Genomic DNA, 26,413 nt, shown 5'->3' with positions numbered 1-26,413 from the left:
AAAAGGGTGCGTAGAAAAGCACTGTGGATAAATGTTACACGAACTTTTTTGTTCTTTGGCCATTAAATTCCTAAACAAAACAAAAAAAATGAATAAAACTAAAAATAACGAGCTAATAAAAGCGCCACAGCAACAGGTGTGAATATGTGAGTGAGTCTGTGTTTTGCATGAGTGTTTTTGTGAGTGTTTTGCTGAAAGGGTCTGGCATATTAAATTTGTGGCGACTGATGACGCGATGACATACGTACATTCATTTGCTATCAATGAACAATGAGTATTAATTTTCATAAATAATCACATTAAAAATATTACTTATAAGATTAGTGATCTTTGCTGCTGTTGTTGTAGTTGTGGTTTTAACATTATCTAGACAGAGGCTTGAGTCATCTTTAACATGGTTAAAAACGTATTATTGGAAGACGGAAATAAATGCCAAGGGAAGAAAACAAAAACAAAAAACGAAATTGTATACAAATACGCAAATAATAAAAAATATAGATATATAGAGAGAAAAAACGTTGTGCATAGAGATAAACAGCTACCAAAGAATAAATTAAATTTACGTATAAAGAGCCAAGCCAGGCAGCAGACAGAAGATTCTTTCCTCAGCTGAGATGATCTGTGTTTAAATTTAAACACTGAGCTCAGCTATTCTTCTACTTCTGTAGTATGCTACGCCACAATTATAAGAATCTAACGTTATCAGCAGTCGTAACTGTGTGTTCTAGGGACAGCTTACTTTCCATGCAAAAGTCTGGTCGAAACTGGTCTCAAGTTAATGCCAAAATATTTTGTTCTTATACCCATTAAAAATGTGTTTCAAGGGTCACTATGTAGTTATCGAATTGTTTGTAGCAAACACAAGGGCAGAATTCTCTATCCATTTTATTTTTCAATATCTCAAAATTTGCTTCGAAAATGAAATGGAAAAACAAATTACTTTACGTTGATTGATTGAATAAAAATATTGAAAACATTTAATCATAGTGTCAAACGGACACGAATTTTCATTCCAGTTCCGAATGTGGTAATTTGGTTCCGATACGGTCTCTTCGTAGGTAATAATAAAGATTCCAACTACTATTTCTTTAAAAAAAATTTAAATTCCATATTGCTTGCATTATAAAAAGTAATTTTTCCTTTCCGATTCGACTTCTTCAGAATGTAAACAAATGCATATCTCTATTAAAGCAAACTGCATATCTCCAAGAAGTAAGAGTTCTCTCTTTAAATGTTATAAAGATATAATAAATAAGGCAGTAACTACGAATTTATTGGATCTGAGTGTAGGGAATCACCTAGTCGATCACTCTTGAATAGATCACTCTTACTTATTTTGTTTTTATTTTTTTTTATGTGTGTGTACATATTTTTGTTTTTAAGTTTTCAACAACCAAAATTGTTAGCAAACAAAACGAATTTGCGACGCGACCAAAAGATGATAAATGATGAGCAGTTGTGCAGTTTCTCAAAAAATAGTTGTGTTTAACGTATGTTTTAATAAAGCTTAACTAATTAAACACACTCACATAAACTGACACACACACACACACACGTATAGATATGACAGAGACAATTATTTAGTACACATTTCGCATGTTTTCACATCATATCGTATAATAAAATTTATAAAAATTTGTGGTTTATATAAAAAAAAGCATTTAACAAATAATGCATCAACGTTTTGGCACTCTGAGGTTTTTGAACTTATCGAAGGCCGGAAATAGCAAGTAGAAAAAAAACACTGATGAAGCTATAATTATATTTATAGACATGTCTAAATCTACATACTTAGAGCTCAGGGTGAATCTTCAGCAAACTTTGTGCAACTAAATTAAAAATTAAAAATTAAAAATTCTAATAAAATATAATAATTATTATTATTGCCATAAAATAAAATTGCCCTGAAAACCAGAAATCATTTTTCTAAATTTATGATTTTTTTTTTGTTGTTTCTAACAAATAATCGAACTTGTATTTTAAAATATGGATATTAGCAAGATTAGTGAAGACAACTTTGTAAATTGGAATTCATATTTTTTGCTGAGTGTACGCCTAATGCGCCGTTAGATTACTTAGACAGGGCGAGTTGTTTTTAAATAGATTGCCAATCGTAAACAAATTCAAATATGTCGACAGAAATGTGGCGAGTAGTCCAAAGATCAGCACACCCATAGTGCAGGATACATCGCATTCCAGACGATGCAGGAGACGCACCAAACGGAACCACAAGCCACGTGGTGTATGTGACTTTGTTTCGACCAGAAGTGGCTCCATTTCAAGGTCAATTGAGTCATAATTCAAGTCCAATGGCAGACTGCCATAGCTCGCTTCGGCCGCAATGCGTTGATGCACTCGCTCCATGCGTCGAATCCGGCGATATAGCAGAGGAGGCAGTATGAAGACCAAAGGACCCGTTATGGTGCCACCAACTACATCCATGAGCGCATCGAAACTGGGCACAAACTCCGCCACAAGCACTTCCAGAGCGAGTATACTGGAACGAATCAGTATGCGTTTGCAGGAGAGAGCTGTAAAAATAACATAAATTAGATAACGAGCAAAATATATTTTATTTTAGCTATTTTTATAAATCAGGCTTTGGCCATGACTCACACTCGGGCAACTTGAAGTAGTTCTCGATATGCAGAAACATCGCTGAGCTGGCCACCGTCACCGAGAAGCAAAGCTGCAGGGACATCAGTATAAGCATCACATAGAAGGGCACACTGGTTGGTAGAGATTGGATCAGATTGCTGTGAATCATGGAACCAAACTTGTAGGCGGCGATAACCGCACCAATGATGGCCACACTGCAAGTAACTAAACCGGTTCAAATAAACAACAAATAATAAACACAAATAATACCAATCTTCACTTACTGGCAATTCCACTGAGTGCTGCCCAGGACACTTGTGACTTGCGCTTCATATCAATTTGGAGCGTGAGCAGCACAGGATGTATATCGAACTGAAAGGCCAGGACACTATAACTGTTAAGGACCGAGAGAAAACCAGGTAGTTCTGGAAAAAAAAATTAATCACAAATATAAATGTTTTTGATATAAATTGCCCCCTTGAGTTGATTTTATAAAATTACTATAGCTATTTAAAATGGTGAGCAAGCCAGATCGTTTTGTTACGATAAAATTATACAGATATATAAATAGTTTTAAAATAAATATATAATTATTAAGGAATTTTCGAACAATCTGTGTCCAATAAATAAATTGACGTATTAAAAAATCAGCTTCAATAGTTTCACTTAACAGTTTTCCATATATTTTAAAATTTTCCCACAATGGCTTGTTTCTCAAGTCACTTTTTGTAAATTTTCAAAAATAAATTAAATTTTCGGTTGGCAATTTATAACAGGCAGCTGAGCAGTATTCATCAACAGAATAGTTTCAATACTTAAAATACAGCTGAAATAGCTCTAAAATAATGACTCAAAGAGCCCTCGTCAATATGATCCGTATCAAGTTCCATCCACAATGCGACAAAGCTGTGAGACAAGTTTTGCATACAAATTGATTGACTGAAAGGTAATCGAACAAATCAATTATGTTTGATTGGGTATGTCAGCATACCCATACGGAATTAATTGAGAATATATATATTAAGAAATATCTTCTATAATCCTTCACTGCATCACATTATGAAATGTAATAAAAACTATACTACATTTATTACACATATATTGTTCACTTAAAATAAATCTAAATAATTTATTTGAGTTAGTTGGATTGGAGATTTATTTGCTCTTAGAGAGTACGCACCCATTGAAACTCCTTGAAAGGGCTGTCCAATTGCAGGCGCATCTATAAGGCAATACCAAAGTATCCCCACAAAAATAATCAGACCACAAACAGCAATAATCGCCAATCCGCTGAAAAACACAAGAAGAAAAAATCAGAATGATCTAGTCGAGAGAGCTCGACTAGAAAGCACACTGCAACCAGCAATACACAGGAAGTGTTGGTTGACAAAATCTAAGTCCAATGAAACTTTTACAATTCATCAATAATATGTCTGTGATGTAATAATTACATCTTTATGTTCGTGTATTTTAAAACATTAAAGAAATCATTTTGTATCAATATAAATAAAAAGAACTAAACTTGATATGTTTGTGGCTTATAATATATATATTATGCACTCAAGCTCTTCTAGCCACTGAAATCGGATTGTCCAAACAAACTTTTGATGACTCTTCAAATCCTCTGTTTGAGTGCAGAGAATAATATTGCTTACCGCATATGCTTCGGACTGGCCAACCACATGAGTGGACAGATGACTATGCCCACAAGGATGGCCCAATAGCAATAGGAGAAATTATAATGACCCGCACTCATGCGCAGAACAACAGCCTCCAGATTCTCGGCAGCTACGACAATGCTTGGCACTGCCATGGCAAAGATGCTCAAGTCCAGCAGCACCGATACCAACAAGCTGACATAGGGACCGAAAGCGAGATCAGCGAGTGCTGCATATGGATAGTTTCTCTTCTGCTGTATCGAAGGATCCAGAAGCTCAGCCATCGTCCAGCACTGTGAGAGCAGAAAGGAGGTGTACATCTGCAGAAAGATGATGGACAACCCTAGCAGCACACCAAAGTAACCCATGCGAATAAGTAGGGCAGGCAGCGTTAGAAATGGAAAGATACCAAACAAATCCACCACATAAAGGATGGCAATGAATAGGGACAGGCTCTCCGGCTCATCCTCGTAGGCACGAAAATGGGGCAGGGCACTGAACCGGGATCGCCTCAAAAATGGCAGCTGATCGTGCTGGTGCGAAGGCGCCAGCCGGACGGGAGATCGACGCTTGGGCAACGCAAAGGATGGGGCACGTGAGGGGCGTGGCGCGGGCTTAGCATGCGAGCGTCGAAAGAAAAACATGCCACGAACTAAACGCAACGATGGAAAACTTGCAACTGATTTTGCCCCTAAGAGCAGAACCAACAAAGAGTGTCGCTCAGTTTGTTGTCATCGGATATGCCAAGTGGGAGCAGCAACAACAAACACCACCAAGGGAAGCCCTTCTGTGGCAATGTCAATGCACGTTGAAATAGCTGCCAGAACGCAGTGTTGCAAGTTCAGTGCCTTCAAGCTGCTGGACTGACCCAAAAGTGGCCAAGGAATGCAGTTATATTAGCTTCCCAGCCGGTTTCCTCTGTAGCTCAAGTGATTAATTACATTTATTGATATGTAATGATTAAAAATCTGATTTTTAATCGTTGCCAGCTAATCTGAGAATAAACTGAAATTATTGATGTGCTTACAACTTAATCTTCATAGCTCTGAGAGCAAATTGATTGTTGATGCAATATATTGTAATAGTTGGCTTTTGCACGATAGATCTTGGCCAAGAGTTATAGCTCATTTATCAGAGAGAGAGAGAGAGAGAGAGAGAAATACAATAGATATAATAATAAATATAATCAGATCTAACAAATAGTACTAAAATACTATCCCAAAATCAATTGGCAAGAAAATTTAAGTTATTAAAAAAGTACAAATGCCGCACATATTCCAGAAACCATCTAGACATTTAGCTAATTAATAACATTTATTTAAATATATAAATATGCATATATATTCGATATCTACAGCAACATAAAGCTAGTCCATTGTCTTCAAAAATCCTGTGTTAACCTTTAAGTGTGCCGCTTGAGCTTTTCATTAAATCTGCTGCACTTGGGCAATCTTCTGTTTCTTGGGCTGAGTTTGCTGGAAATATTTTAAGATTATTAATTGCATTTTATATCTTTTTAATATGTATATTTTACCTCCAACGAGTCACTGTTGCTCTTGTTTTTATCGGGCACTGTTATCACCTGAATCGCTTGGCCAGGTCCGGAGCGGCCTAGGAGCAATTTGGTGGCGACCCGGGGAGTCTCGCCGCAACAAAAGACGCGTGCCGACTGCTGCCTCAAGGGACTATCCGACTCATCCATATCCTGGTGATTCGACTGCTGTATGGCATTCTTGTTGTTGTCCATGTAGGCGTGATTGAAATTCAAATGATTTGGATGCACTGCATCCGTTATATACTTACTACAATCCGTCATTAATAATGTAGGCATGTCAGTACAACAACAACAAATTATAGCAACATTTTGTTTGGATTATTCGAATGAGTTATAATTTCTTGGAGAAATTAGGTGCGAACTTTTGTGATGATACGTACACTGGAAAAACTATATATAACAAGGTAGATAACTATATACCAGGGACCGCCTCTTGAACAGTTATTGAGTGTTATGATTTTTTTAAATTCCAGTCAAAACTTAAAATTTGTCAGACTTTTATTTATTTTACATTTAACAACTCTTTGGAACTCCTAAATTTTTTAAATTAAAAAAAAAAATCTTAGGTAGATAGAAGGACTAAATTTGAATTTGACTCCTCAAAAAGACAATTATTTTTGATTCTAATGAATGAATTATGCTATATATAACAATTTAACTTATATATGACTGAATGTGTGTGAATGTGTTTACAAAGTAAATTTAGAAAAATAAAATAACCATTATTTACAGCTTAAAAAAAATAAAGTACTACAAAGTACTAATAATTTCCAGACTTCTATAAAAGTTATTGGTTAAAAATGAATTAAACATAAAAAATACAGCCCATAGCCGTTGCGGTCCCTGGTGCATGTAAATGCGGGATTAGTAGATTTGGCAATTGAAAACTTAAAACATTTCTCTACATGAATTTGTCTGCTTTTTTTTGTTGGTTTTTTGTTCTTTTGCACACTCACACTCCATGAACAGGCGCCAGTGCAAGTGAAGATCTTGATTATGATTGTGGTTGTGATGCTGCTCCTGCGTCGTTTTTGTTGTGGTTCTAGTTGTGGTTGTTGGTGCTTCGTCTAAATGGTGCAAAGTGCATGGCGGACAGCGTCAAGCGTTATCCTCGGACGCCGTTTTGTCTCTTCAATAATAATTTGTGTGGATCATTGCAAAACAAGAGAGATATATACAAATTTTGTTTGTTGCAAGCGGTGTTCTGGTGTGGAGTGTGTTGCTATGTCTGAATGCAGATGGCTGAATGCAGTTGCAGTTGCAGTTGCAGCATCAGTGTACGTATCAAATTGCGAGCGTGATTTCACATACAATGATAAATGGTAAAATGTCTGATTCAATGATTGCCACTTACGATTTCACATTGTACAGGCCCTGACGATTTATATAACTGAGCACCAAATCATCCAAAAGATACTTGACCGATTCCCCCCGATTGAGAAGCCGACGCACCAGCGAGGAACTCACTTCATTGGGCACCCAGTTCGTGATGAGCGTAATGTTGTACTAAAAAATGAAGATTGTTGATAATAAAGGTACTCATTATGATTAGGGTTGAAGTACAGAAAACTACACTTGGGCAAGTTACAGAGTATGTCAATGGGTTTGCCCACTCACCTGATGTTTAGTTAAAATATCCGATTCGAATATGAATTTCTCGGGATTAGATCCACAGCGCGATATGACAACCAGTCCATAATTAGCCACAATATTCTCAATCTAAACGAGAAACCACAATTAGTACGTATTTATCAGGAGGATATGTAAACCAAAAGTTACATCATCATTTGACCACAATCCGGGTACTGCAAAGGACTCCAATAAATCCGCACCGCAGAGCAACTTAAGTTTGATGGGATCTCGACGTTCCGTGAGATTTTTTGGGAGCCAACCTGGCAGCACGCCATGCTGCTCCCCATCGCCCGGTGAGTTGATGAAGTTATTGAGATAGTTCTGATGATGCTGCAGCACGGATTGCGTGCGCATCCATTGCGACTGGTGAACCTCCCAGTCGGACAGCCGAATCCAATTGGAACTCTGCACGGCCAGCTTGATCATGGCACAGCGATCCAGGGAGGGTGCCAACCCCTTCTTGCCATAGGAGTCGTGTGTGGGTGAGATTATGCCGCCCACTACCTTGTGGCTGCCACGAATCTCAAAGTAATCTCGCGCTATCTCTGTTTAACACAGACGAGCAAGGCGAGAAAATTCAATGTCAATGTCATTTATCGATTAATTTAATCAGCGCAGCACAAAAAATGAAAATAAACAAAACAAAACAAACTCACCGAACAAACGCATATGCATAGGCGTTGGTGGACTGAAGCTGCCGCATGCTATCAATGCTATGCGTGGCAACATGCCGGTTTTTTCTTCAATTATCCCGGACATTTGTCAACTACAATTAAATTGGCAACAGCCAGCGTAATTTTCGCTTAATAATGAAATAACTTTGACTTTGCTGCCATCTGTTTTGTGCCGCACGACAATCGCACGATTTCGCCATCAAAAGCGATAACGATATTCGATTTGAGGGTGCTGCCAACCGCAGCCAAATTGTATGCGTATATTCGATATGTTTCAGAACTAATCGTGCATGCCTGCAATCGACTACAAAAATTAAATATGGCGTCGTCGTGCTGAACTGCCTCTGGCTCTGGGCTCTTTGACGAAAATTTTTTTTGTAATAACATTTATCATATTTATTCGTATACGTTGTGGGCTGACAATCGTTTGAACGGGCGCGTGCTCTTATTGCTATACGAACCAACGCGCCGCCATAATCATATAGCATTTTAAGTTAATCGAAGACGCAAGTGCCGAGTGCAAAAACTACGGAGAGCGAGAGAGAGAGAGAGGAAACGAGACGTCGACAAAAATGAAAATGCATTTGTGAATTTTTTTTCGCCCCAACACACTTGACTCAACATACAAACACACACTCACAGACACACACACACACACAGACAGACACACGCACGCACAACTCAGCCCAACGAAGGATAGAAGAGGAAAACACGCGGACAGAAGGCCTTGGATACGAAGAGCAGGCAGCAGCCAACAGTCAGCAGTTGAAGGCAGGCGAACAAAAAGAAGCAACAAACAACCAACAATGGCGCTTGTGACAGTGCAACGGTCGCCCAGTGTAACGGGCTCTTGCTCGAATTCGGTGAGTTTCTACTCCTCTCTTTCACACATACATACATACCTAAATGCATTTGTGTATGTGTGCGAGCGTGCAGGAAGTGGGAGGTGAGTTTGCCCCATTTCTATCGCGTAAGGTGCAATTTTACAGCTGCAGCCAGCTACGCATCTGTTTGCATGCATGCATGCGTGTGTATATATGTGCATGTGTATACATGTGTGTGTAGTGTTTGCGGTAGTCAAGTTCTCTTCCTCACTCCCTCTCTCGCTCGCTCGCACATCGCTCTATGAGTTTTGCTTTGTTTTGGTTACGCGTTGTTAATGGAGCTGATTTCTGATAGTAGCGGGTGGAGGGGACGGGAGTATTAAGTGGGTGGTGTTTGGCCACCGCCTATGAACGCTTCCTGTGCGTGTTCCTCTTTTGGCCAGTGATCCTTTTGTTTTTCTATACACAGGCATATGCCCAATTTTAGTTAAATTACGAATATCATGCAACAAAAACAGCGTTCCAGTCCCCCCTCTCCCCTCCCTTCCGCCTTCGACCCGCTCTCTCGTGTTCGTCTGTTAGTGTTTGTTGTGGGCGTTTTGTCAGCGTCATCATCATCATCAGTCGCGCCACGATTCGCACATCTGTTTATATTGTTCACATTGGTCTTGTTTATATACCCTGTAAATATTCATAGTAATAAAGTTGTATTCAATTATATAAAACAGCAGAAGAAATCTCTGATCGAATTTCCGATTGTCGTCAACCCACCTCCCCTTTCCCATGCATACCATAAATGTGTATCGATATGCAACTCTTTTTAATCAGTGTTGCCAGCATTTGAAAACAATAATAAAGCAGAATTATCGTTATCAGATCCGATACAGATTTCCGGTTATGATTACCTCCGGTTTGACCAAAATTTTACTATTAATATTTTCACATAATTGATTGTTAATTTCATAACGATCGAACAATAAAAACGCGAAGCGGAAAGGAAAGAAGAAGAAGCACCACAGTAGTAGCCTGAAGTGTGTAGCAAATAGTTAAAAGATAACTCTATCTGACAAAAGGGTATTCACAATTCGAGCAGATTCGATTAGAGCACTCTGGTTTTTCTCTGTTTGCTGTTTGTTGTTTTTCTTGTTATTTATTGTTGTAATTCAAGCAAATCCGAGCAGACGTCGGCTCGCCATATCGCCCCTCCACTCCTCTCCCCGTCTATACTCTTCTTGCTTCACGCTTCTGCTCTCTGCTCACCTCGCTGCTCTCCCATTTTCAATAAATTGAAATATTTTTGCATTGCCTTATTTGTAGTTTTGTCAACGACGAAGACGACGCTCTGCGATTTTTCTTGCTGGTTCCGTTACGCGGCGCCGTCTTCGACGTCGTCGTGATCATCATCATCATCATCATCATCATTATCATCATCGTCATTCTCTTCCCTCCCCCAAAAATAGTTCTCAAGACCTTGGGGAGCTCGGGGCACTGTCCTTGTAATTTTTACTCATCATACAATAATCGTTTCGAGGCGCAATTATTTGATATACACTTACAGCTGATATTAAAATTTTGTTGTAAATTGAAGGAGACACCTTCAACCTCCTTATGTTATATATATATATATATATATACTCTATCTGACTCTATATATATATATATGATATATTATCAGCATCAACAGTTGAGTAGATCAACTACAGATCTATTTACGCAATTATGTGAACTGAGTTCGTTTTTAACAGATATTGTTGAGACTTGTTGTAAGCGTATTTATGTGCATTAATCAGATATTGCCATATCGAATAGCTGTCACAGAAACTATCAGTAAAAAGATTACTGCTTGACATAATATCGTTTAGGTTTTTTCCAAGAATCCAATTTGAACCATACATGCTCCTCACTCTTTAGTTACGAATGCTATTTTAATAATAACAATGGCAATTATCAACTTTCGACTACTGCATTAAGCAAACAATAATATTATGATTTGAGCAAGTCGATTTATTGTTTTTAGAGGGAACGTAAACTTCGTCTTATCGCAGATAGCTCAACTTTCTTGTTATTGTAAACATTTCGAATCAACTATGGTAGGAGGCGGCGACTCTATCGCCCACTGTCTCTCTCTCTCTCTCTTTCTCCTTCGCTGGTTCGCTCTCTTTTTTTTTTTATATAGTTGCAAAGCAATTCATCATCAAGTTTGTTTGGTTACGAATTTCACTTAACTCCCAAAATGTCACAATCTGATATTATATTTTGTGTACAGCGACGGGTGAGTCGTGAGTCACCTTTAAAGCGCTCCCAGCCCATAAGAAGAAAGAAAGAAATGCAAAGCAAATGGAATGAGAGTTAATTAAACAGGGAAATAACCCAAATTAATGTATATTATGCTCTGCTTTACAGGATGGCGAGGCCGACGACGACGAGGGTAATAGCAATCATAAAGGCGAACGGAGCGAATGTTATTTTGCTGGCAAGGGCACTGCGTTGGTGTTAGCCCTGGAAGACAAACCGTTGCATGCGGAGCGACGCCTTAGCACAGACTCCACACGCTCCACAAACAGCACGCAGAGCAACAACTCCGACATTCAACTGCATTTGCAATCAATGTTCTATTTGCTGCATCGCGAAGACACCCTGAAAATGGTAAGATTGGTAATCTATACCTGTACTGTGTTTATTACATTTCGAATTTTGATTTCAGGCTGTCAAACTGGAGTCGCAGCGTTCGAATCGTACGCGCTACCTTGTGATTGTGTCCCGTAGTTGTTGCCGGACGGCGGCCAGCAGCAACGAGCGACGCACTAAAATCATACGTCACAATTCGGTTAAGTCGACGGCGACAACGGCGGCGGCGTCAAGCGCCACACACGCTCAGCAGTTGGCTGGTGGTACACCTGTTGCGCAACGGCAGCTATCCGTGGATAGCCATCGGACGCAGCAGGCGGCTCAAGAGGAAACGGCAAAGCGTCTGTCGTCGCTCAATGCGAATCGTCAAAGCCTAAAATGTGATGTGGATGGTAGTGGACGAAGAGAGGGGGATGTAAGTGGAGGAGTAGGAGGAGGCACAGGTGGAGCCGGTGACAACAACAAGAATACCTCGGGCATGGAGGAATCCTGCCTGCTGGGCATCGATTGCAACGAGCGAACGACCCTTGGTCTTGTTGTGCCCATACTCGCAGACACCACAATTCACTTGGATGGTGACGGGTGAGTCCCTCAAATCAATCAATCTCGAATCCGTAATCTGAAATCTAATCATTGTATTCTCCCTTTTTTCAGCGGCTTCAGTGTCGCTGTCTACGAAAAGACCCACATATTTAAGCCCGTATCGGTGCAAGCGATGTGGTAAGATTGACTCTCTATATAAAGTCTTCTACTTCTTTAATTAATGTGTATCGTTTTTCTTGTTGTTTTTTTTTAGGTCGGCGCTGCAAACGCTGCACAAAGTGTCTCGAAAGGCTCGTGAAAATAATTTCTATCCCAGCGGCCCATCGCATGATTGGTTAACCAGCTACGAAAGTCGCATTGAGTCAGATCAGTCGTGTCTAAACGAATGGAATGCCATGGATGCACTCGAGAGTCGTCGCCCGCCCTCACCAGATGCCATAAGAAACAAGTAGAATAACCATAACTCGTGTGACAGATTTCGTTTAATATTAGTGCTTGCTAGCTTAGTTAGTTATTTAATTTGTCGGTGGCAAATATAATCCCCTTCTATTTTTGTAAGCAAACAAGGTAGAACGAATTTTGTATAACTAAAGAGAGAGAACTTAGTGCGTAGATGCATTCTTAAAGATATCAAGAAAAGGAAAAGATATTATATAAAATACTAAGCTTCGTACTTCGTTCACTTAATCAAAATCCATTTTATGACTTCAACAAATGTGATTTGAAAACGCTTCAATTTGATATAATTTCTGATTGTAAAGTTAATAAATTAATTATATGTTCTTTTAAATATATGTAGAACATAGTCATGAATTATGTTTTATTTTTTATTTGCAGGCCAACCGCTAAGGAGGAAACTGAAAGTGTCATTAAAATGAAGCTCAAAGCGATCATGATGTCGGTGGATTTGGATGAAGTGACCTCCAAGTATATACGTGGTCGTCTGGAAGATCTCTTAGATATGGATTTAGGCGAATACAAATCGTTTATTGATGCCGAAATGTTGCTGATTCTAGGTCAAATGGATGCGCCGACCAAAATCTTTGAGCACGTCTACTTGGGCTCGGAATGGAATGCGAGCAATCTGGAGGAGTTACAAAAGAATGGGTATGTGTGTGGAGATTTAAGGAGGAAAGATGACGCCTAACTAATATGTATTATTTATGTGTTTATTGATCCCTTGTAGTGTTCGACACATTCTGAATGTGACTCGCGAGATTGACAACTTTTTTCCGGGCACCTTTGAGTACTTTAATGTGCGCGTCTACGATGATGAGAAGACCAATCTGCTCAAGTATTGGGACGACACATTTCGGTATATATCGCGGGCCAAGGCCGAGGGTTCCAAGGTGCTGGTGCACTGCAAGATGGGTGTAAGTCGATCCGCTTCTGTTGTCATTGCGTATGCGATGAAGGCATACAAATGGGAGTTCCAGCGTGCGCTGCAGCATGTCAAGGAGCGCCGGAGTTGCATTAAGCCCAACAAGAACTTTCTTAATCAGTTGGAAACGTATAGCGGTATGCTGGATGCGATGAAGAACAAGGAGAAACTGCAGCGCAGCAAGAGTGAGACAAATTTGAAGAGCACAAAGGATGCACGTCTGCTCCCCGGGAGCGAACCAACGCCACTAATCCAGGCGCTCAATCACAACAAGTCCAAACTGAGTAGTAGTGGGAAAAGTGGTGCGGAGCAACAGGAGAGTGGCAGTAATCGTGGCCAGTATCGACGGAGCAGCGCACAAAAGCAACGCCGATTGATGCGACGCTCAAGTAGCACCTCACCGAAGACCCAAAGTGCCGTAGAGGTAACGAAACAGCAAAGCCAATCCATGGAGAACCTGACACCGGAACGCAGTGTGGCCGAGGAGCCAAAGAATATGCGCTTTCCGGGCAGCAATGGCGAGAACTATAGCGTCACCCAGAATCAGGTGCTGCACATACAGAAGCACACGCCGCTCTCGGTGCGGACGCGTGTCCATGATCTCGAGGCGCATCAGGAGCCGCCGCGGCGCAGTCTGCACTTAGTGCAGGCGCCGGCACAAGGCACCGTGTGGACATCGCAGTCCAAGTTGATAACCCAAACAGCCTTTACGCCGACGACGACGCGACGGGATTCCAGTTCATCGGAAGTGTTTGCCACAAACCCAACGACGACGGCGACGACGACAACAGCAAAGGTGGAGGAGCGAGAGAAGCGACAGCGTCGCAAAACGCAATCGTGGACGGAATCGTTTGGTCCAAGCGGTGGCATCATACTCGACGCACTGCCTCAGCAACACGCGCACCTAGCGCCGAGTGCTGTTCTGCGAACGCGAGTTCCTGGACAACAGCGGGAGTTGCCGTCACGTCACGCGAGCTGGGGATCGGGCGATAATCGGAGCAGCCTGCCAATGCGCACCAGTTCCTGCAACTACTACGACAGCAATCGCAATACAACAGCCATTTTCGAGGGTGAAATCCAGGATCTGAAGCGGAGCAGCAGCGGCATCACATCCACAACAATGGCTAGCAATTGCAATCCAACCGAATCCCAGTTGGGCACCGTGAAGCGCACCAAACAAAAGCTCGAGGAGAATACAACGCTCAAAAAACGCTGCCAGGAGGCGAACGACGAACTAAACGTCAATGATGCAAGTGTGGATGCTGATAATCTGGATGCGACGACGGCGGTAGCGACAATTGAGAAAAAGTGTGCCAATCTATATCGGAGCGCGTCGTCCGCTGGCAATGCGGCGCGCCAACGTCAACCGTTGCGCTGCAACAGCGAGGAACTGATGCACACCAGCGACATTGAGAACAAGAACACCGCGACGGATTTGATGTTGGTGTTGCGCACACAGAGTCAGGCTGTCGCCGAGGATCAACGCATATCGGGGCATGTGCAAATACTCAAGCAAAACTTTGAAGCCAAAGCTGGTGTGGTGGTTGGCGGCGTGTTGTCGGGCATGGGAGGAGCGGGCACAGGCACAGGTGTTGGAGCAGGACAAGGAGCAACAACAACTACAACTGGAACTGGAACTGCAACTGTTGCAACAGCAGCAGCGCCAGTGCAGAAGAAGGCGACACATCAATCGCTGCCCTCATCACCCGTTGCACAGCATGCGGATCATGTGTTGGTGGACAACAGCAGCATCAATGCTGCACCGTTGATGACGACGACGACAAAATCATCATCCAGCAACTCATCCGCATCCGACTCGAGCGTAAGCGAAACCTCTTGTGATCGTAATGTAAAAGGTCTAGTGCATAAATATCAAACCACTTCCTGTAGTAACAATCCCGCAACAATAACGACAACAACAGCAGCAACACTGCCGCCGCCGCCGTCGTCGTCATCGACACCACCCACCAAGAACACAACAACAACAACAGCAACAACCACCAATATCAATAACAGCAACAACACAACAACAATCAGTGTCACTAGCTTCCGTCAGCGACCTCATTCCTATTATGATCGTTCGCTGTCAAACAGAGCACACGATTATAGCGAGAATCGTCCGCCGCCCGCACCCGCCCGTCACACCAATCTTAACCAGCTCCAGCTCCAGCATCAGCAGCAGCAACAACAACAACAAACGGAGCAAGTGCAGCATCGTCGATTGGCGCAGCATGGCAAAACTCATCCACTCACTAGGCTAAGTTTACCAAAGCAAAGCTTCAACACCGCTGCATACAATACCATGTAAAGGAAATGCTCTTTCTATCTTTACTTACTACACCAACACACATACAACACACACACTCACACTCACACACACGCTCATAATACAGTCGAACTTCTCGTAACTCGAATTTTTCCTGTAACTCCAAACCAAATTTTGTACAATTTTTTTTCTCGATAATACGAACTCGAAATCTCTATAAAAACCAATTTCTCCATAACTCCAACTCAAATTGGTTACGTTTAATTTATAGGTCTAATTTTTAAATGAATATTGAATTTTATCAACATTTTGGAGAATTTGATTTTTATTATTACTTCCGAATACCAAAAACAATCTAATTTTTCGACTGATAATATGTATAATTTATGGTGTTCTATAAGTAAAATTTGTTGTAACATGTACAAAATTTGATTGCAATAATGTTTAGAGACAAAATTAGAATGAATTTTGTTTTCATATTGTGAACTCAATAACTCAATCAAACTTTCGATCACAAGTTTGTCTCTATATATTAAATACTATGTATATATATACATATATATATATAGATATCGATAATACCAAATGTCAGCAATAGTTTAAAATTCAAATTTTTAATGAAAATTTTAATTGTGTTTTCACAAAATGTTTTTCGAATAGGAGATTTCTGAAAACCAAAAGATTGTTCAAACAAAATAATAGTCTTCCCCTTTTGCCCGATTTTATTACATCTACACCTAATGGTGTATTATAAATCGAATTTTGTATGGTTGTTCGTGTTAGAGAGGTTTGACTGTAGTAACTTAAGCAATCCTACAAGGGAAAACAATATTATTTTGCTTTTCAGCTCGCCACTTGCCTATTATTCTGTATTTATTATATTTTTATGTAATTTTTTTTCATGCTTTTATTCTTCATTGTTTATGTCTCTGTCTACCTCTGTCCCTCTCCTACTCCACCTCCCCTCCCACTCTTCCAACCATGCTCACTGCAACTATAAAGTTTTGTACAAGCTCTCATTAATTGTTTGTTTTGTTGTTGTTGTTTTTCTTCCTTATTTTTCGTCTGTGAAGCGTTAATTTCAGCGATCTTATCCACAATTATTATGAACCCAAACCCTTCCCCTCATTAAGGCAACCAATCTCTTAATGTTTTGTAAAAAGTGCCGTCAGGGACTAAAAAGAGAAATGAAAACAAAAACAAAAAAAAGTACTATGAAAATGAAACTGTATTTTGTATTTTTAAATTACTTGTAAACTATATACATATATTTATTTTATATTATGCAAGAACTGCCTACGAATAAATGATTTATTGTACATACATATATAGATATATATATATATAAATATATATATATACATATACATATATATCCATTCATATATGTATGTGTGTGCTCATGCATTTGTGTGTGTGTGTGTGTGTCTCTCTGATTTTATGTGCTGTTATTGTGATTGTGTTTTCCACCTGTCGCCTACCCACCCGTTCGCTGGTTTATTCGTTTCGTCTGTCTGCCTGGGTGTGTGTGTGTGTGAGTGTGAGTTTGTCGTCCAATGAACTTTGCCATCGCAGCTATTTTTTACGACCAAGTTTGTATTTTGCAGCCTTTACCGCATGATAGCCACATTTCGCTACTCCTGGGCCGATTGCAAGAAGTGAGTCAACCAACCAATCAACCGAAAACCCCAATTTGACGCCACAACCCACCTTTTATACATATATATTTTATATATATATATATATGTCATGTATTTTTATAATTTACTAATCACGCAACATATTTAATTAACTAATTTATATCAAATGTTATTGACAGTAAAAATGCGAGATACCAATATTTATATTTTGATGGCTTTGCCAAAGGTAACATAATTTTACTGTCGAGTGTGACACGCATTGAGGAGGACATTTATAAATATATAAATCCTTGATTCTATTGCCAAATCAATATAGTCACTATTTACCCAGCTGTATGATTTCTTTCAGTATTTGGGCTATCTACAAGCAGTATATATGTTGGATTCGAATCAGAACATTATATCATTTATATAGGTGTTATTAGCACTATCGGACGGAAGGCAAGTTCTTTCTTAGCCAATTTCGCCAGTTATAATACACACATACACATATCTGCCCGAACGCAAGAGCTTGGCTCTTTAAATAAATATCGAATAGTGTATCCAATAGACGGCGTGTCCGAGACAGCTGTTCTTTGTGGTTTTTATTGCCCAAGATGAGTCACTGTATGTGTGTGCGTGTGTGGCAATGTGTAAGCTAAACACAGCTGTGTAGGTGAGGCAGCCATAAAAAGCCAACTTTGAATTCAATCAACAGGCCCCTCGATGGAAATGAGATTTCCATAAGTTGTATCAGGGCAAGCACAGATGGCAGCACATTTTTAATTACCACAAAACAAAATTACTTTTAATTTTTTAGTGCACAGTTGTGGGGAAATTATGTACATAATTGGCATTTTTAAGCAAAGTTGATAAGTATTAAAAAAAACAGCTAAAAATAACTGAAAAGTTAACTTAAGTCGAAATTTAACATTGTTCTATCAAAACCCAATTATCACAAAACAAAGAAACACTAAATATTGTCATGTTCAAAAACAGATTCAAATTTGCGCGCCTACCTTGCCTTAGGCTGTTTGATATTTTCGTAAATAAAGTTGGCAGCGCCAGTAATAGTTGCAGTACGTATATATTTAATATATGCAGCACTCAGTAAATATCGTGTGACATTTATGTGTTTGTCAAAGTTGGTCACACCGCAGCCTTGTTCACACGCACACGCACACCAATGCGCACTTGACTGGCACAGTTTCTTTATTTTGTGCAAAGAAAAAAAAAAAGAACTATTTCAATTGCCGCTAGAGCCCAGCAAACGGAAATTGATTGTGAACTCGGGGAAAGTGCAAACGGCTGTCCAATCAGGTGCGATGCGAACAGCAGCTGCCAGCAACTAATTAAACATTGATTTGCAATTGGAGTTGTTGTCATACCCCTGCCCCCCCCTGCGCTCCTACGTGGCGTTTGCGAAACCAATTCCGAATCTGAGTCTGAATCTGAATCAGCAGCAGCAACAGCCGAATCTTCATCGAGGTCGTCGTCGTAGACAGGCGAGTGCTAATAAATTTCTATCATACATCAATTACACAAGTTGGGCACAAAAACGGCTCCACTCAATTGCTAGCATGTCGGAAGCGGAGAAGGGCGGCGGCGGAGGAGGTGGCGGTGGTGGTGGCGATCCCGAGATGAAGGGCTGGCTACTGAAGTGGACGAACTACATCAAGGGCTATCAGCGTCGCTGGTTTGTCCTGTCCAAGGGAGTGCTCAGCTACTATCGCAATCAGACGGAAATAAATCACACGTGCAGGGGCACAATATCGTTGCATGGGGCACTCATTCACACGGTGGACTCGTGCACCTTTGTCATCTCGAATGGAGGCACCCAGACGTTTCACATCAAAGCCTCCAATGAGGTGGAACGCCAGTCGTGGGTCACAGCGCTGGAGCTGGCCAAAGTGCGGGCGATTCGAGCGATCGAGAGCGAGGAGGAGGAGGCGGAGGAGACGGCGCAGGTGGTGCCCAGTCAGGAGATCAGTACGGTGGTGCGGGATTTGACCGAGCGACTGGAGAATATGCGCACCTGCTATGATTTAATCACCAAACACGGCGCTGCACTGCAGCGTGCTCTAAACGATCTGGAGTCCAATGAGGAGGAGCCGCTCGCCAGTCGCACAAAGATTGTAAATGAGCGTGCGACGCTCTTTCGAATCACCTCGAACGCCATGATCAATGCGGGCAATGATTATCTGCGCTCTGCGGAATCACAAGGGCACAAGTGGTCCAAGATGTTGCATCACGAACGCGAGCAGCGCCAACGGCTCGAGGAGATCATCGAACAGATGGCCAAACAGCAATCCCAAATGGAACAGGCTGCGGTAATGGTGCGTCGCAATAAGCCAACTCCGGGCACAGCCATGTCCATTAATTCCGTTCCACCAGGCACGAATTTAACCTCGGATGATGAGACGGAATTCTTTGATGCCGAGGAATTCGGCTATACGGGCCGAGCCGGTGAATCACCCACGGATGGCACATTTATCTTGAAGCTAAACAAACGTCGCAGCAGCTCCGAGGATCACGTGGGCAGCTCCTCCGAAAGCGATGAGCAAAAGCGAACCATAAAAACGGTGCAACAAGTGTGCTTCGTAAGCGAGCAGCGTGTCGTCTCCGGTGAGGATGATGATGACGACAAACCAAAAGACAAATACAAAGACGTTGTGGATCGTGCCTCGACTTCAGAGTACGCAGATCTGTCCAGCGACAGCAGCGCCATGAACGCCGCCCAGAAAAGCGCCAAAAGCAGCGGTCGAAACAGCGCCAAGAGCAGCGTTAGGAGCAGCAAGCACAGTCTGCCGGTCGGTAATCAAGTGAGGACTCGTCGCACCCGTGTCCCAGATAAGCCTAATCATCCGCTTAGCCTGTGGTCCATCATGAAGAACTGCATTGGTAAGGATCTGTCCAAAATACCCATGCCCGTCAACTTTAACGAGCCGCTCTCCATGCTCCAACGTCTCGTCGAGGATTATGAGTATGCCGACATACTGGACATTGCTGCCTCGTGCAACGATGAGTGCGAGCAGTTGGCCTATCTGGCTGCCTTTACGGTTTCCGCGTATGCGACGACATCGAATCGCACTGGCAAACCATTTAATCCCTTGCTGGGCGAGACCTTCGAGTGTGATCGCACAGATGACCTCGGCTGGCGTTGCCTCGCCGAGCAAGTCTCCCATCATCCGCCCGTTGCGGCACTGCACTGTGAAGGCAAAGAGTGGCTGTGCTGGCAGGAGTTCTCCATGACAAGCAAGTTCCGTGGCAAATACTTGCAGGTAAGCATTCCCCATCTACGCCTAGAGTTGAGCGCCAAAAATCATAGATTTGTTAAAACAAAAGTCTCTTATTAAAATCAATGATTAGTGAAAACAATATTTTAATTAATATTAAAATACTAAAATATTGCCAAATGAGTCGACAAACATACAGAAATGGAATAAAGTCTGTTAATGGCTTATAGCTCCCCATCTCAATCTTTGGTTCGATTCGTGAATATGGTTTTCCACTTAATATGAAGTTCTATTTTGGATCGAAGCTTGGCTCCAATCTGAAAATAATCCAATTATTCTATCAAACTTCGACATTCTTATCCAGAATAATGTAAGAGAAGATTTACAGTTGATTCTGGCGACCAACTACAGATCTTACCCAATGCACACAAATTAGTCAACTGATTTTCGTTCGCTTTAAATAGGTTAATCCGCTTGGCGGCGCCTACGTTTTGTTTCCCAAGACTGGACATCGCTATTCGTGGCGCAAGGTGACAACCACAGTGAACAACATAATTGTGGGCAAGCTCTGGGTGGATCAACATGGACAAACGGAGATTGTGGGCAGCAATACGGCGAATGGTAACAAGTGCATCTTGAACTATATACCCTACTCTTACTTCAGTCGCGAGGTGCAGAGGAGTGTGAAGGGCGTCGTCTACAATCGCGACGGCGAGGCCAAATGGGTGGTGCGTGGCACCTGGGACGATAAAATCGAGATAGCGCCCGTGATGCGCTCCGGTCACACGGCTGATGGACCAACGTACACAACTGGCGAATTTCGTATCGCATGGAAACGTCGACCGGTTCCGCCGGATGCAGATAAGTTTTATAACTTCACCACACTTGCCTGTCAGCTGAACGAGCCGGAGGAGGGCGTGGCGCCCACTGATTCGCGTCTGCGACCCGATCAGCGACTGATGGAGGAGGGCGCCTGGGACGAGAGCAATGTGGAGAAGCTGCGCCTCGAAGAGAAGCAGCGAACGAAGCGAAGAGCGAAGGATGCAGAGGCCGAACAGGCGGCTGCCGCAGGAAGACCCTATCCAGCATATGAACCCATGTGGTTCGAGCGAAAGAAGGAGCAGGATAGCGAGGACTTTGTGCACGTCTTCAAGAATACGTATTGGGAGGCCAAGACGGCACAGGACTGGAGCGGCTGTCCTGTCATCTACTAGAGATAGATAGAAAGAAAGAGAGAGAGAGAGAGATCTATGCACTATATGATAACGATAAACGATAAACGATTTCAATATGCAACATGCCTCGAAATCCCACTCTCACCCCCGAAGTCAAGCATAAATATAACTCTAACTGAACTATGAACTAATCGACCTAATAGCATTCTTCAACTACTTAATGCGTATATATATCTATATATCTTTATATATATATATATATATATATATATAGGTATATACAGAACTAAATACTGTAACTTAGCTGCAAATGTTAGAGCTGAAAATGTTTTTTATGGCGAGTTCAATCTGAAGTTTGATTAACAAATGATTTTTATTTTTCTTTCGGTTGTTAATTTAATCTTTGCTTTTATCAAATAGTTATGGCACATAGACCTTACCATCCAGCAACACAATGCATACATATATATATACACGGATATATATTAATACACACATCTATCTAATCTATAAAAATATGTTGACATGTGCAAGTGAGAAGCGATCCAAGTTTTCACTCTAAACAAACGAAACAAGAAGAAGACACACAAAACGAGTTTTCCTTTTTTGTGTATATATTAAAACAAAACAAAACAAAAAGAAATAAGAATCTATGCAACGCAACGAGAATATGTTAAATGTTATAAATTTATGCAATTTATTATTAAAGTATTATTTTAAATAAAGCAACAAAATTGTGTGGTTACCAATTGCACTGGAATCATTTAATTTGCAATGCCTTTTTATGCTTTTTTATGCAAATTGAAATCGTAACGGAATTAAAAAATATTATTTTAAATATAAACTAATCAGGAATATTGGAAGCTAGATTTCAAAGAATTAGATGTAAAGCTAACGCCTTAAGTAATAAATCATTGCCATATAGGTAAAAAAAATCGAAGAAGCAGAGTTAATTGCTGATTGCTAATCTAGTTGCTAACTGGTAATCCGACTCGCATTTTGCCCATATAAAGTTCAATGTTATGTTCCAGACTGACGTCACAAAAGCAAACCTAATGTTTAACGGCAATAACAACCCTGCACAATGTATAACTACTTTAGTTCGTTCATGAACCACTGGACGTCAATGAGGCATAAACATTGCGCAGGACCGTTACATAAAAACGATAGACGATTTCGAACAGCAAGCAACATTGAGCAGTAATAACAAAAAAAAAAATCATTATACATACTTGCAGACTATTGAAAATTGTGCATTGGTGTTGAAAATTTCCTGTGTCTTTTGCAGGGCAGCAAAACTCCCTCATAAGACTTGGATCCAAAAAGAGGCAAACCAGTAGTGCATCCTTTTCTCAACGTCTTCGATATAATGCACAATCTTGAAACTTCCTGGCCAACTTTTAAAAAGGACCCAAATGTCCCCTCAATGGCTGTCAAAGGAGTCTCCGTTTTAATTGTATCCGCAAGTTTGCAAAGGAATTGAAACATGTCTGACGGTGCTAGGCAGCGTCTGGAATCGAACTCTCCCATCGAGATAAGTTTCAACAAATTGAGCTTATCGCAGAAGATGCGAAAAACAAAAAGTGTCAAGGCTGTGCCAACAGCTGCTGGCAATGAATCCACTCACAGATCTCGACGCTCACGTGTCCCAGATAAGCCCAATTATCCGATCAATCTGTGGTCACTGATGAAGAACTGCATTGGCAAGGATCTGTCCAAGATACCCATGCCAGTTAACTTTAACGAGCCTATCTCCATGCTGCAGCGGCTGGTCGAGGATTATGAGTACTCCGAAATACTGGACACTGCAGCCGCCTGCACGGATGAGTGCGAGCAGCTAGCTCACTTAGCTGCTTTCACAGTCTCAGCCTATGCAACGGCAGCAAGTCGGATTAATAAACCATTTAACCCACTCCTGGGAGAGACCTATGAGTGCGATCGCACCGATGATCTCGGGTGGCGCTGTCTGGCCGAGCAGGTGTCGCATCATCCACCCGTCTCTGCACTGCATTGCGAAAGCAAGGAATGGATCACCTGGCAAGAGTTCTCCATGACGAGCAAATTTCGTGGCAAGTCCTTGCAGGTAGATATATTAATTTCTTGATTGACGAACATTATTCAGCTAGCTTTGCTTTTGATCAGGTTAATCCAGTTGGTGGTGCCTACGTTTTATTTACCAAGAGTGGAAATCGCTATTCGTGGCGCAAAGTGACGACTACAGTGAACAACATAATTGTTGGCAAACTGTGTGTAGATCTCGAAGGAGAGACCGAAATAATTGGCAGCAATGGCAACAAGTGCACCCTAAAATACACGCCTTACTCTTACTTCAGCCGCAAGGCTCAGCGCAGTGTTAAGGGATTCATCTACAATCGCAATAATGAGGCGAAGTGGGTTGTGCGTGGCACCTGGGATGACAAGATCGAGATAGCGCCCGTGCTGGGTGGCTCAGCGGACGGAGAGACCTTCACGACTGGCGACTCCAGGATCGCATGGAAGCGTCGACCAGGACCGCCGAATGCAGATAAGTTTTACAACTTCACCACACTTGCCTGTCAGCTGAACGAGCCGGAGGAGGGCGTGGCGCCCACTGATTCGCGTCTGCGTCCCGATCAACGACTGATGGAGGAGGGCGCCTGGGACGAGAGCAATGTGGAGAAGCTACGCCTTGAGGAGAAGCAGCGAACGAGGCGACGAGCGCTTGAAGCAGAGGCCGAACTGGCGGCAGCCGAAGGAAGACCCTATCCAGCGTATGAACCCATGTGGTTCGAGCGAAAGAAGGCGCAGGATAGCGAGGACCTTGTGCACGTCTTCAAGAATACGTATTGGGAGGCCAAGGCGGCCCAGGACTGGAGCGGCTGTCCTGTCATCTACTAGAGAGAACTGCACTATATATATGCTTAATATATGCTTCAATATCGCGCTCTCATCCCGAAGACATTCGCAGTCAAACTCCTACAACTATTTAATGCAAAAAGGTAAAACAAGCCTGTATTGGAATTTCCCACAGATCTTTGAAAATGAGTTTGAAGCCAGTCAGAAACGGAAAAAAATGCCTCATATTAAGTTGACCACAAATTTTCCACCTCGAACGGTGGATTTTCTGAAATAGGATTGCATTTTCGTTGAGTTTTCTCTTAGAAAACTATTTTGAAGAACGAAAATGAGTTTGAGGGCAAAAGTTGAATTTCATAAAACAGTTTTCAACCTATTTTTTCGGTTTTGGGAGCGCATTTCCCAAAATCGCTAAGTAACACATATTTAATAAGTTGTTATTTAGAGCTTTGGAAATTAGTCTTAAGTTGATCGGAGCAAAGATAAGTTTCGGCCCACGTAATCTTGACCACCAATTTTTGACCCAATGGGCTAAATGTTCTTTTGAAGGCGGATTTTCCAAAAAAATAAAAAATTAATAACATGTAGAGCTTTGCTTAAAAATGGACGACGGTGCAACCTTTACCACCAATTTTTCCACCCAGTGGGTTGACTTTTTCACATCGATCGAATGAAAAACAAAAATAATTTGTATGCAACAGTTTTCCATTATTTTCCCCACTATGTGGGTTGCATTTTCCAAAACCCAACGGCTTAAAATAAAGCTTTAGTCCATATATTAGCTTTGTAGATACAGCTTAGGCTGTTTTATTTATAAATATTTAAAAGAAAAACAACAACAACCACAAAAAGACGCACGAAACAAGTTTTCCGAAAATTGTTTTGCCCTTGTTGGGTATGCGAAAGTTACAACAACAAAAAATACACTATGTAATATATATGTATGTATTTATAAACAGCGCATGGTGAATATGTTAAATGCGAAAAATGTATGTCCTGTATTAATTGAAATAAAGCAAACAAATGTATGGTTACCAATTACACAACAGTGTAAGTAAAACTTTTAGAGACTATAATTTTCTAGAATTTGAAATCCTCACTTTAAATCAATCATTTTTCCTGCTTCTGTTCTTATCTGAGTGTAGGAATCACTAGACTGAAAATGAAGTGATTATAGTATAAAACATTACAGTGATCGCTCAATAAATATAAATTTTTAGAAATTACAATTTCCGGATTTTTGAGTCTAAATATACAGTGTCTCACAGCTTATTTCGGCAGTGTCTAGCAAAAATTTTAAAGTGCTATAAAGTTAATAAAGTTTAAACAAACGCAAAATGTTTAAATGTCAATTTGTTTTATGTTATATCACGTTTGAAGAGGAAACTTCAGTTTTCATTAAAATATTAATTAATTAACTTAAATTAGTCAAAAACTGAAATCTATCCAAAATACAGGTCAAATCTTATTTCGGCAGTCTTAGAAAAGTAATATATTGGGCGTATAAAAACTTAAATAAGGATGTTAACACTTAGTATGATATCATTTAGCCTTAATAACTTCCCCTAACCTATTATTCATGGAAGATACCAGCTTCCGGATCGTTTCTGGACTGATTTTGCTCCACTTATCCAGCAGAGCATTCTTGAGATCGGATCTGTGATTCCGGATGGTATTTTCCAGCAGAGTCCACAAATTTTAAATAACATTTAAGTCTGGAGACTGGGCCTGTGGAATTATCTTGTGGGGGCAGTTCCAGATATGCCAGGACTGCACTAATCCGGACTTA

The 26,413-nt window shown here is 41.1% G+C and overlaps 5 protein-coding genes across 9 annotated transcripts; 3 read left to right on the top strand and 2 right to left on the bottom strand.

Annotated features, from left to right (window-relative positions):
* Nucleotides 1-1,938: 1,938 nt before the first annotated feature.
* On the bottom strand, nucleotides 1,939-4,900 carry LOC6567791 (sodium-coupled neutral amino acid transporter 1). The gene is made up of 5 exons (XM_001993719.2): nucleotides 4,254-4,900; nucleotides 3,779-3,888; nucleotides 2,883-3,023; nucleotides 2,617-2,823; nucleotides 1,939-2,531 (listed from the first exon to the last, which is right to left on the bottom strand). Exons 1-5 carry the CDS (start codon nucleotides 4,898-4,900, stop codon nucleotides 2,056-2,058), a joined length of 1,581 nt encoding a protein of 526 aa, XP_001993755.1. The 3' UTR covers nucleotides 1,939-2,055.
* A 651-nt stretch (nucleotides 4,901-5,551) lies between these two features.
* Nucleotides 5,552-8,463, bottom strand: LOC6567819 (nicotinamide/nicotinic acid mononucleotide adenylyltransferase 1). Of its 4 annotated transcripts, none has more exons than XM_001993720.2 (6): nucleotides 8,100-8,322; nucleotides 7,591-7,988; nucleotides 7,429-7,530; nucleotides 7,166-7,317; nucleotides 5,791-6,058; nucleotides 5,552-5,731 (listed from the first exon to the last, which is right to left on the bottom strand). In XM_001993720.2, the coding sequence occupies exons 1-6, from the start codon at nucleotides 8,200-8,202 to the stop codon at nucleotides 5,684-5,686; spliced, it is 1,071 nt and encodes a 356-aa protein (XP_001993756.2). In that variant the 5' UTR covers nucleotides 8,203-8,322; the 3' UTR covers nucleotides 5,552-5,683. The 4 variants fall into 4 exon arrangements, 3 of the variants coding, with proteins under 3 accessions (XP_001993756.2, XP_043071130.1, XP_043071131.1); XR_006246678.1 differs by lacking the exon at nucleotides 5,552-5,731 and adding an exon at nucleotides 6,768-6,940 and having other exon boundaries at nucleotides 6,043-6,058; nucleotides 8,100-8,279; XM_043215195.1 differs by lacking the exon at nucleotides 5,552-5,731 and having other exon boundaries at nucleotides 5,870-5,988; nucleotides 8,100-8,280.
* Nucleotides 8,464-8,911: 448 nt separating this feature from the next.
* Nucleotides 8,912-16,003, top strand: LOC6567820 (protein phosphatase Slingshot). Of its 2 annotated transcripts, XM_032740268.2 has the most exons (8): nucleotides 8,912-8,980; nucleotides 11,345-11,587; nucleotides 11,646-12,151; nucleotides 12,224-12,289; nucleotides 12,366-12,560; nucleotides 12,950-13,219; nucleotides 13,299-15,315; nucleotides 15,384-15,415. In XM_032740268.2, exons 1-8 carry the CDS (start codon nucleotides 8,924-8,926, stop codon nucleotides 15,384-15,386), a joined length of 3,357 nt encoding a protein of 1,118 aa, XP_032596159.1. In that variant the 5' UTR covers nucleotides 8,912-8,923; the 3' UTR covers nucleotides 15,387-15,415. The 2 variants fall into 2 exon arrangements, with proteins under 2 accessions (XP_032596159.1, XP_032596158.1); XM_032740267.2 differs by having other exon boundaries at nucleotides 13,299-16,003.
* Nucleotides 16,004-18,567: 2,564 nt separating this feature from the next.
* LOC6567821 (oxysterol-binding protein 1) lies at nucleotides 18,568-22,557 on the top strand. The gene is made up of 2 exons (XM_001993722.3): nucleotides 18,568-20,659; nucleotides 21,079-22,557. Exons 1-2 carry the CDS (start codon nucleotides 18,959-18,961, stop codon nucleotides 21,826-21,828), a joined length of 2,451 nt encoding a protein of 816 aa, XP_001993758.1. The 5' UTR covers nucleotides 18,568-18,958; the 3' UTR covers nucleotides 21,829-22,557.
* A 460-nt stretch (nucleotides 22,558-23,017) lies between these two features.
* Nucleotides 23,018-25,665, top strand: LOC6567822 (oxysterol-binding protein 1). Its single transcript, XM_001993723.3, has 2 exons — nucleotides 23,018-23,872; nucleotides 23,932-25,665. The coding sequence occupies exons 1-2, from the start codon at nucleotides 23,276-23,278 to the stop codon at nucleotides 24,664-24,666; spliced, it is 1,332 nt and encodes a 443-aa protein (XP_001993759.1). The 5' UTR covers nucleotides 23,018-23,275; the 3' UTR covers nucleotides 24,667-25,665.
* The last annotated feature ends 748 nt before the right edge of the window (nucleotides 25,666-26,413 follow it).

The sequence above is a fragment of the Drosophila grimshawi genome, unplaced genomic scaffold (assembly GCF_018153295.1).
Source record: "Drosophila grimshawi isolate 15287-2541.00 unplaced genomic scaffold, ASM1815329v1 contig_311, whole genome shotgun sequence".
Classification (NCBI taxonomy): Eukaryota; Metazoa; Arthropoda; class Insecta; order Diptera; family Drosophilidae; genus Drosophila; species Drosophila grimshawi.
This window is presented reverse-complemented; position numbering and strand designations above follow the sequence as displayed.

Coding starts and splice junctions, on each gene's coding strand:
- LOC6567819 (XM_001993720.2), bottom strand. CDS start 8,202: ATGTCCGGGATAATTGAAGAAAAAACCGGCATGTTGCCACGCATAGCA. Junction 7,318..7,428: donor ATATTTTAACTAAACATCAG/GTGAGTGGGCAA, acceptor TTCATTTTTTAG/TACAACATTACGCTCATCAC. Junction 6,059..7,165: donor GGCCTGTACAATGTGAAATC/GTAAGTGGCAAT, acceptor GACGGATTGTAG/TAAGTATATAACGGATGCAG.
- LOC6567821 (XM_001993722.3), top strand. CDS start 18,959: ATGTCGGAAGCGGAGAAGGGCGGCGGCGGAGGAGGTGGCGGTGGTGGT. Junction 20,660..21,078: donor TCCGTGGCAAATACTTGCAG/GTAAGCATTCCC, acceptor CGCTTTAAATAG/GTTAATCCGCTTGGCGGCGC.
- LOC6567822 (XM_001993723.3), top strand. CDS start 23,276: ATGTCTGACGGTGCTAGGCAGCGTCTGGAATCGAACTCTCCCATCGAG. Junction 23,873..23,931: donor TTCGTGGCAAGTCCTTGCAG/GTAGATATATTA, acceptor GCTTTTGATCAG/GTTAATCCAGTTGGTGGTGC.
- LOC6567820 (XM_032740267.2), top strand. CDS start 8,924: ATGGCGCTTGTGACAGTGCAACGGTCGCCCAGTGTAACGGGCTCTTGC. Junction 12,152..12,223: donor ATTCACTTGGATGGTGACGG/GTGAGTCCCTCA, acceptor CCCTTTTTTCAG/CGGCTTCAGTGTCGCTGTCT. Junction 12,561..12,949: donor CCAGATGCCATAAGAAACAA/GTAGAATAACCA, acceptor TTTTATTTGCAG/GCCAACCGCTAAGGAGGAAA.
- LOC6567791 (XM_001993719.2), bottom strand. CDS start 4,900: ATGTTTTTCTTTCGACGCTCGCATGCTAAGCCCGCGCCACGCCCCTCA. Junction 3,889..4,253: donor GCCAGTCCGAAGCATATGCG/GTAAGCAATATT, acceptor TGTGTTTTTCAG/CGGATTGGCGATTATTGCTG. Junction 2,532..2,616: donor CTACTTCAAGTTGCCCGAGT/GTGAGTCATGGC, acceptor TTATTTTTACAG/CTCTCTCCTGCAAACGCATA.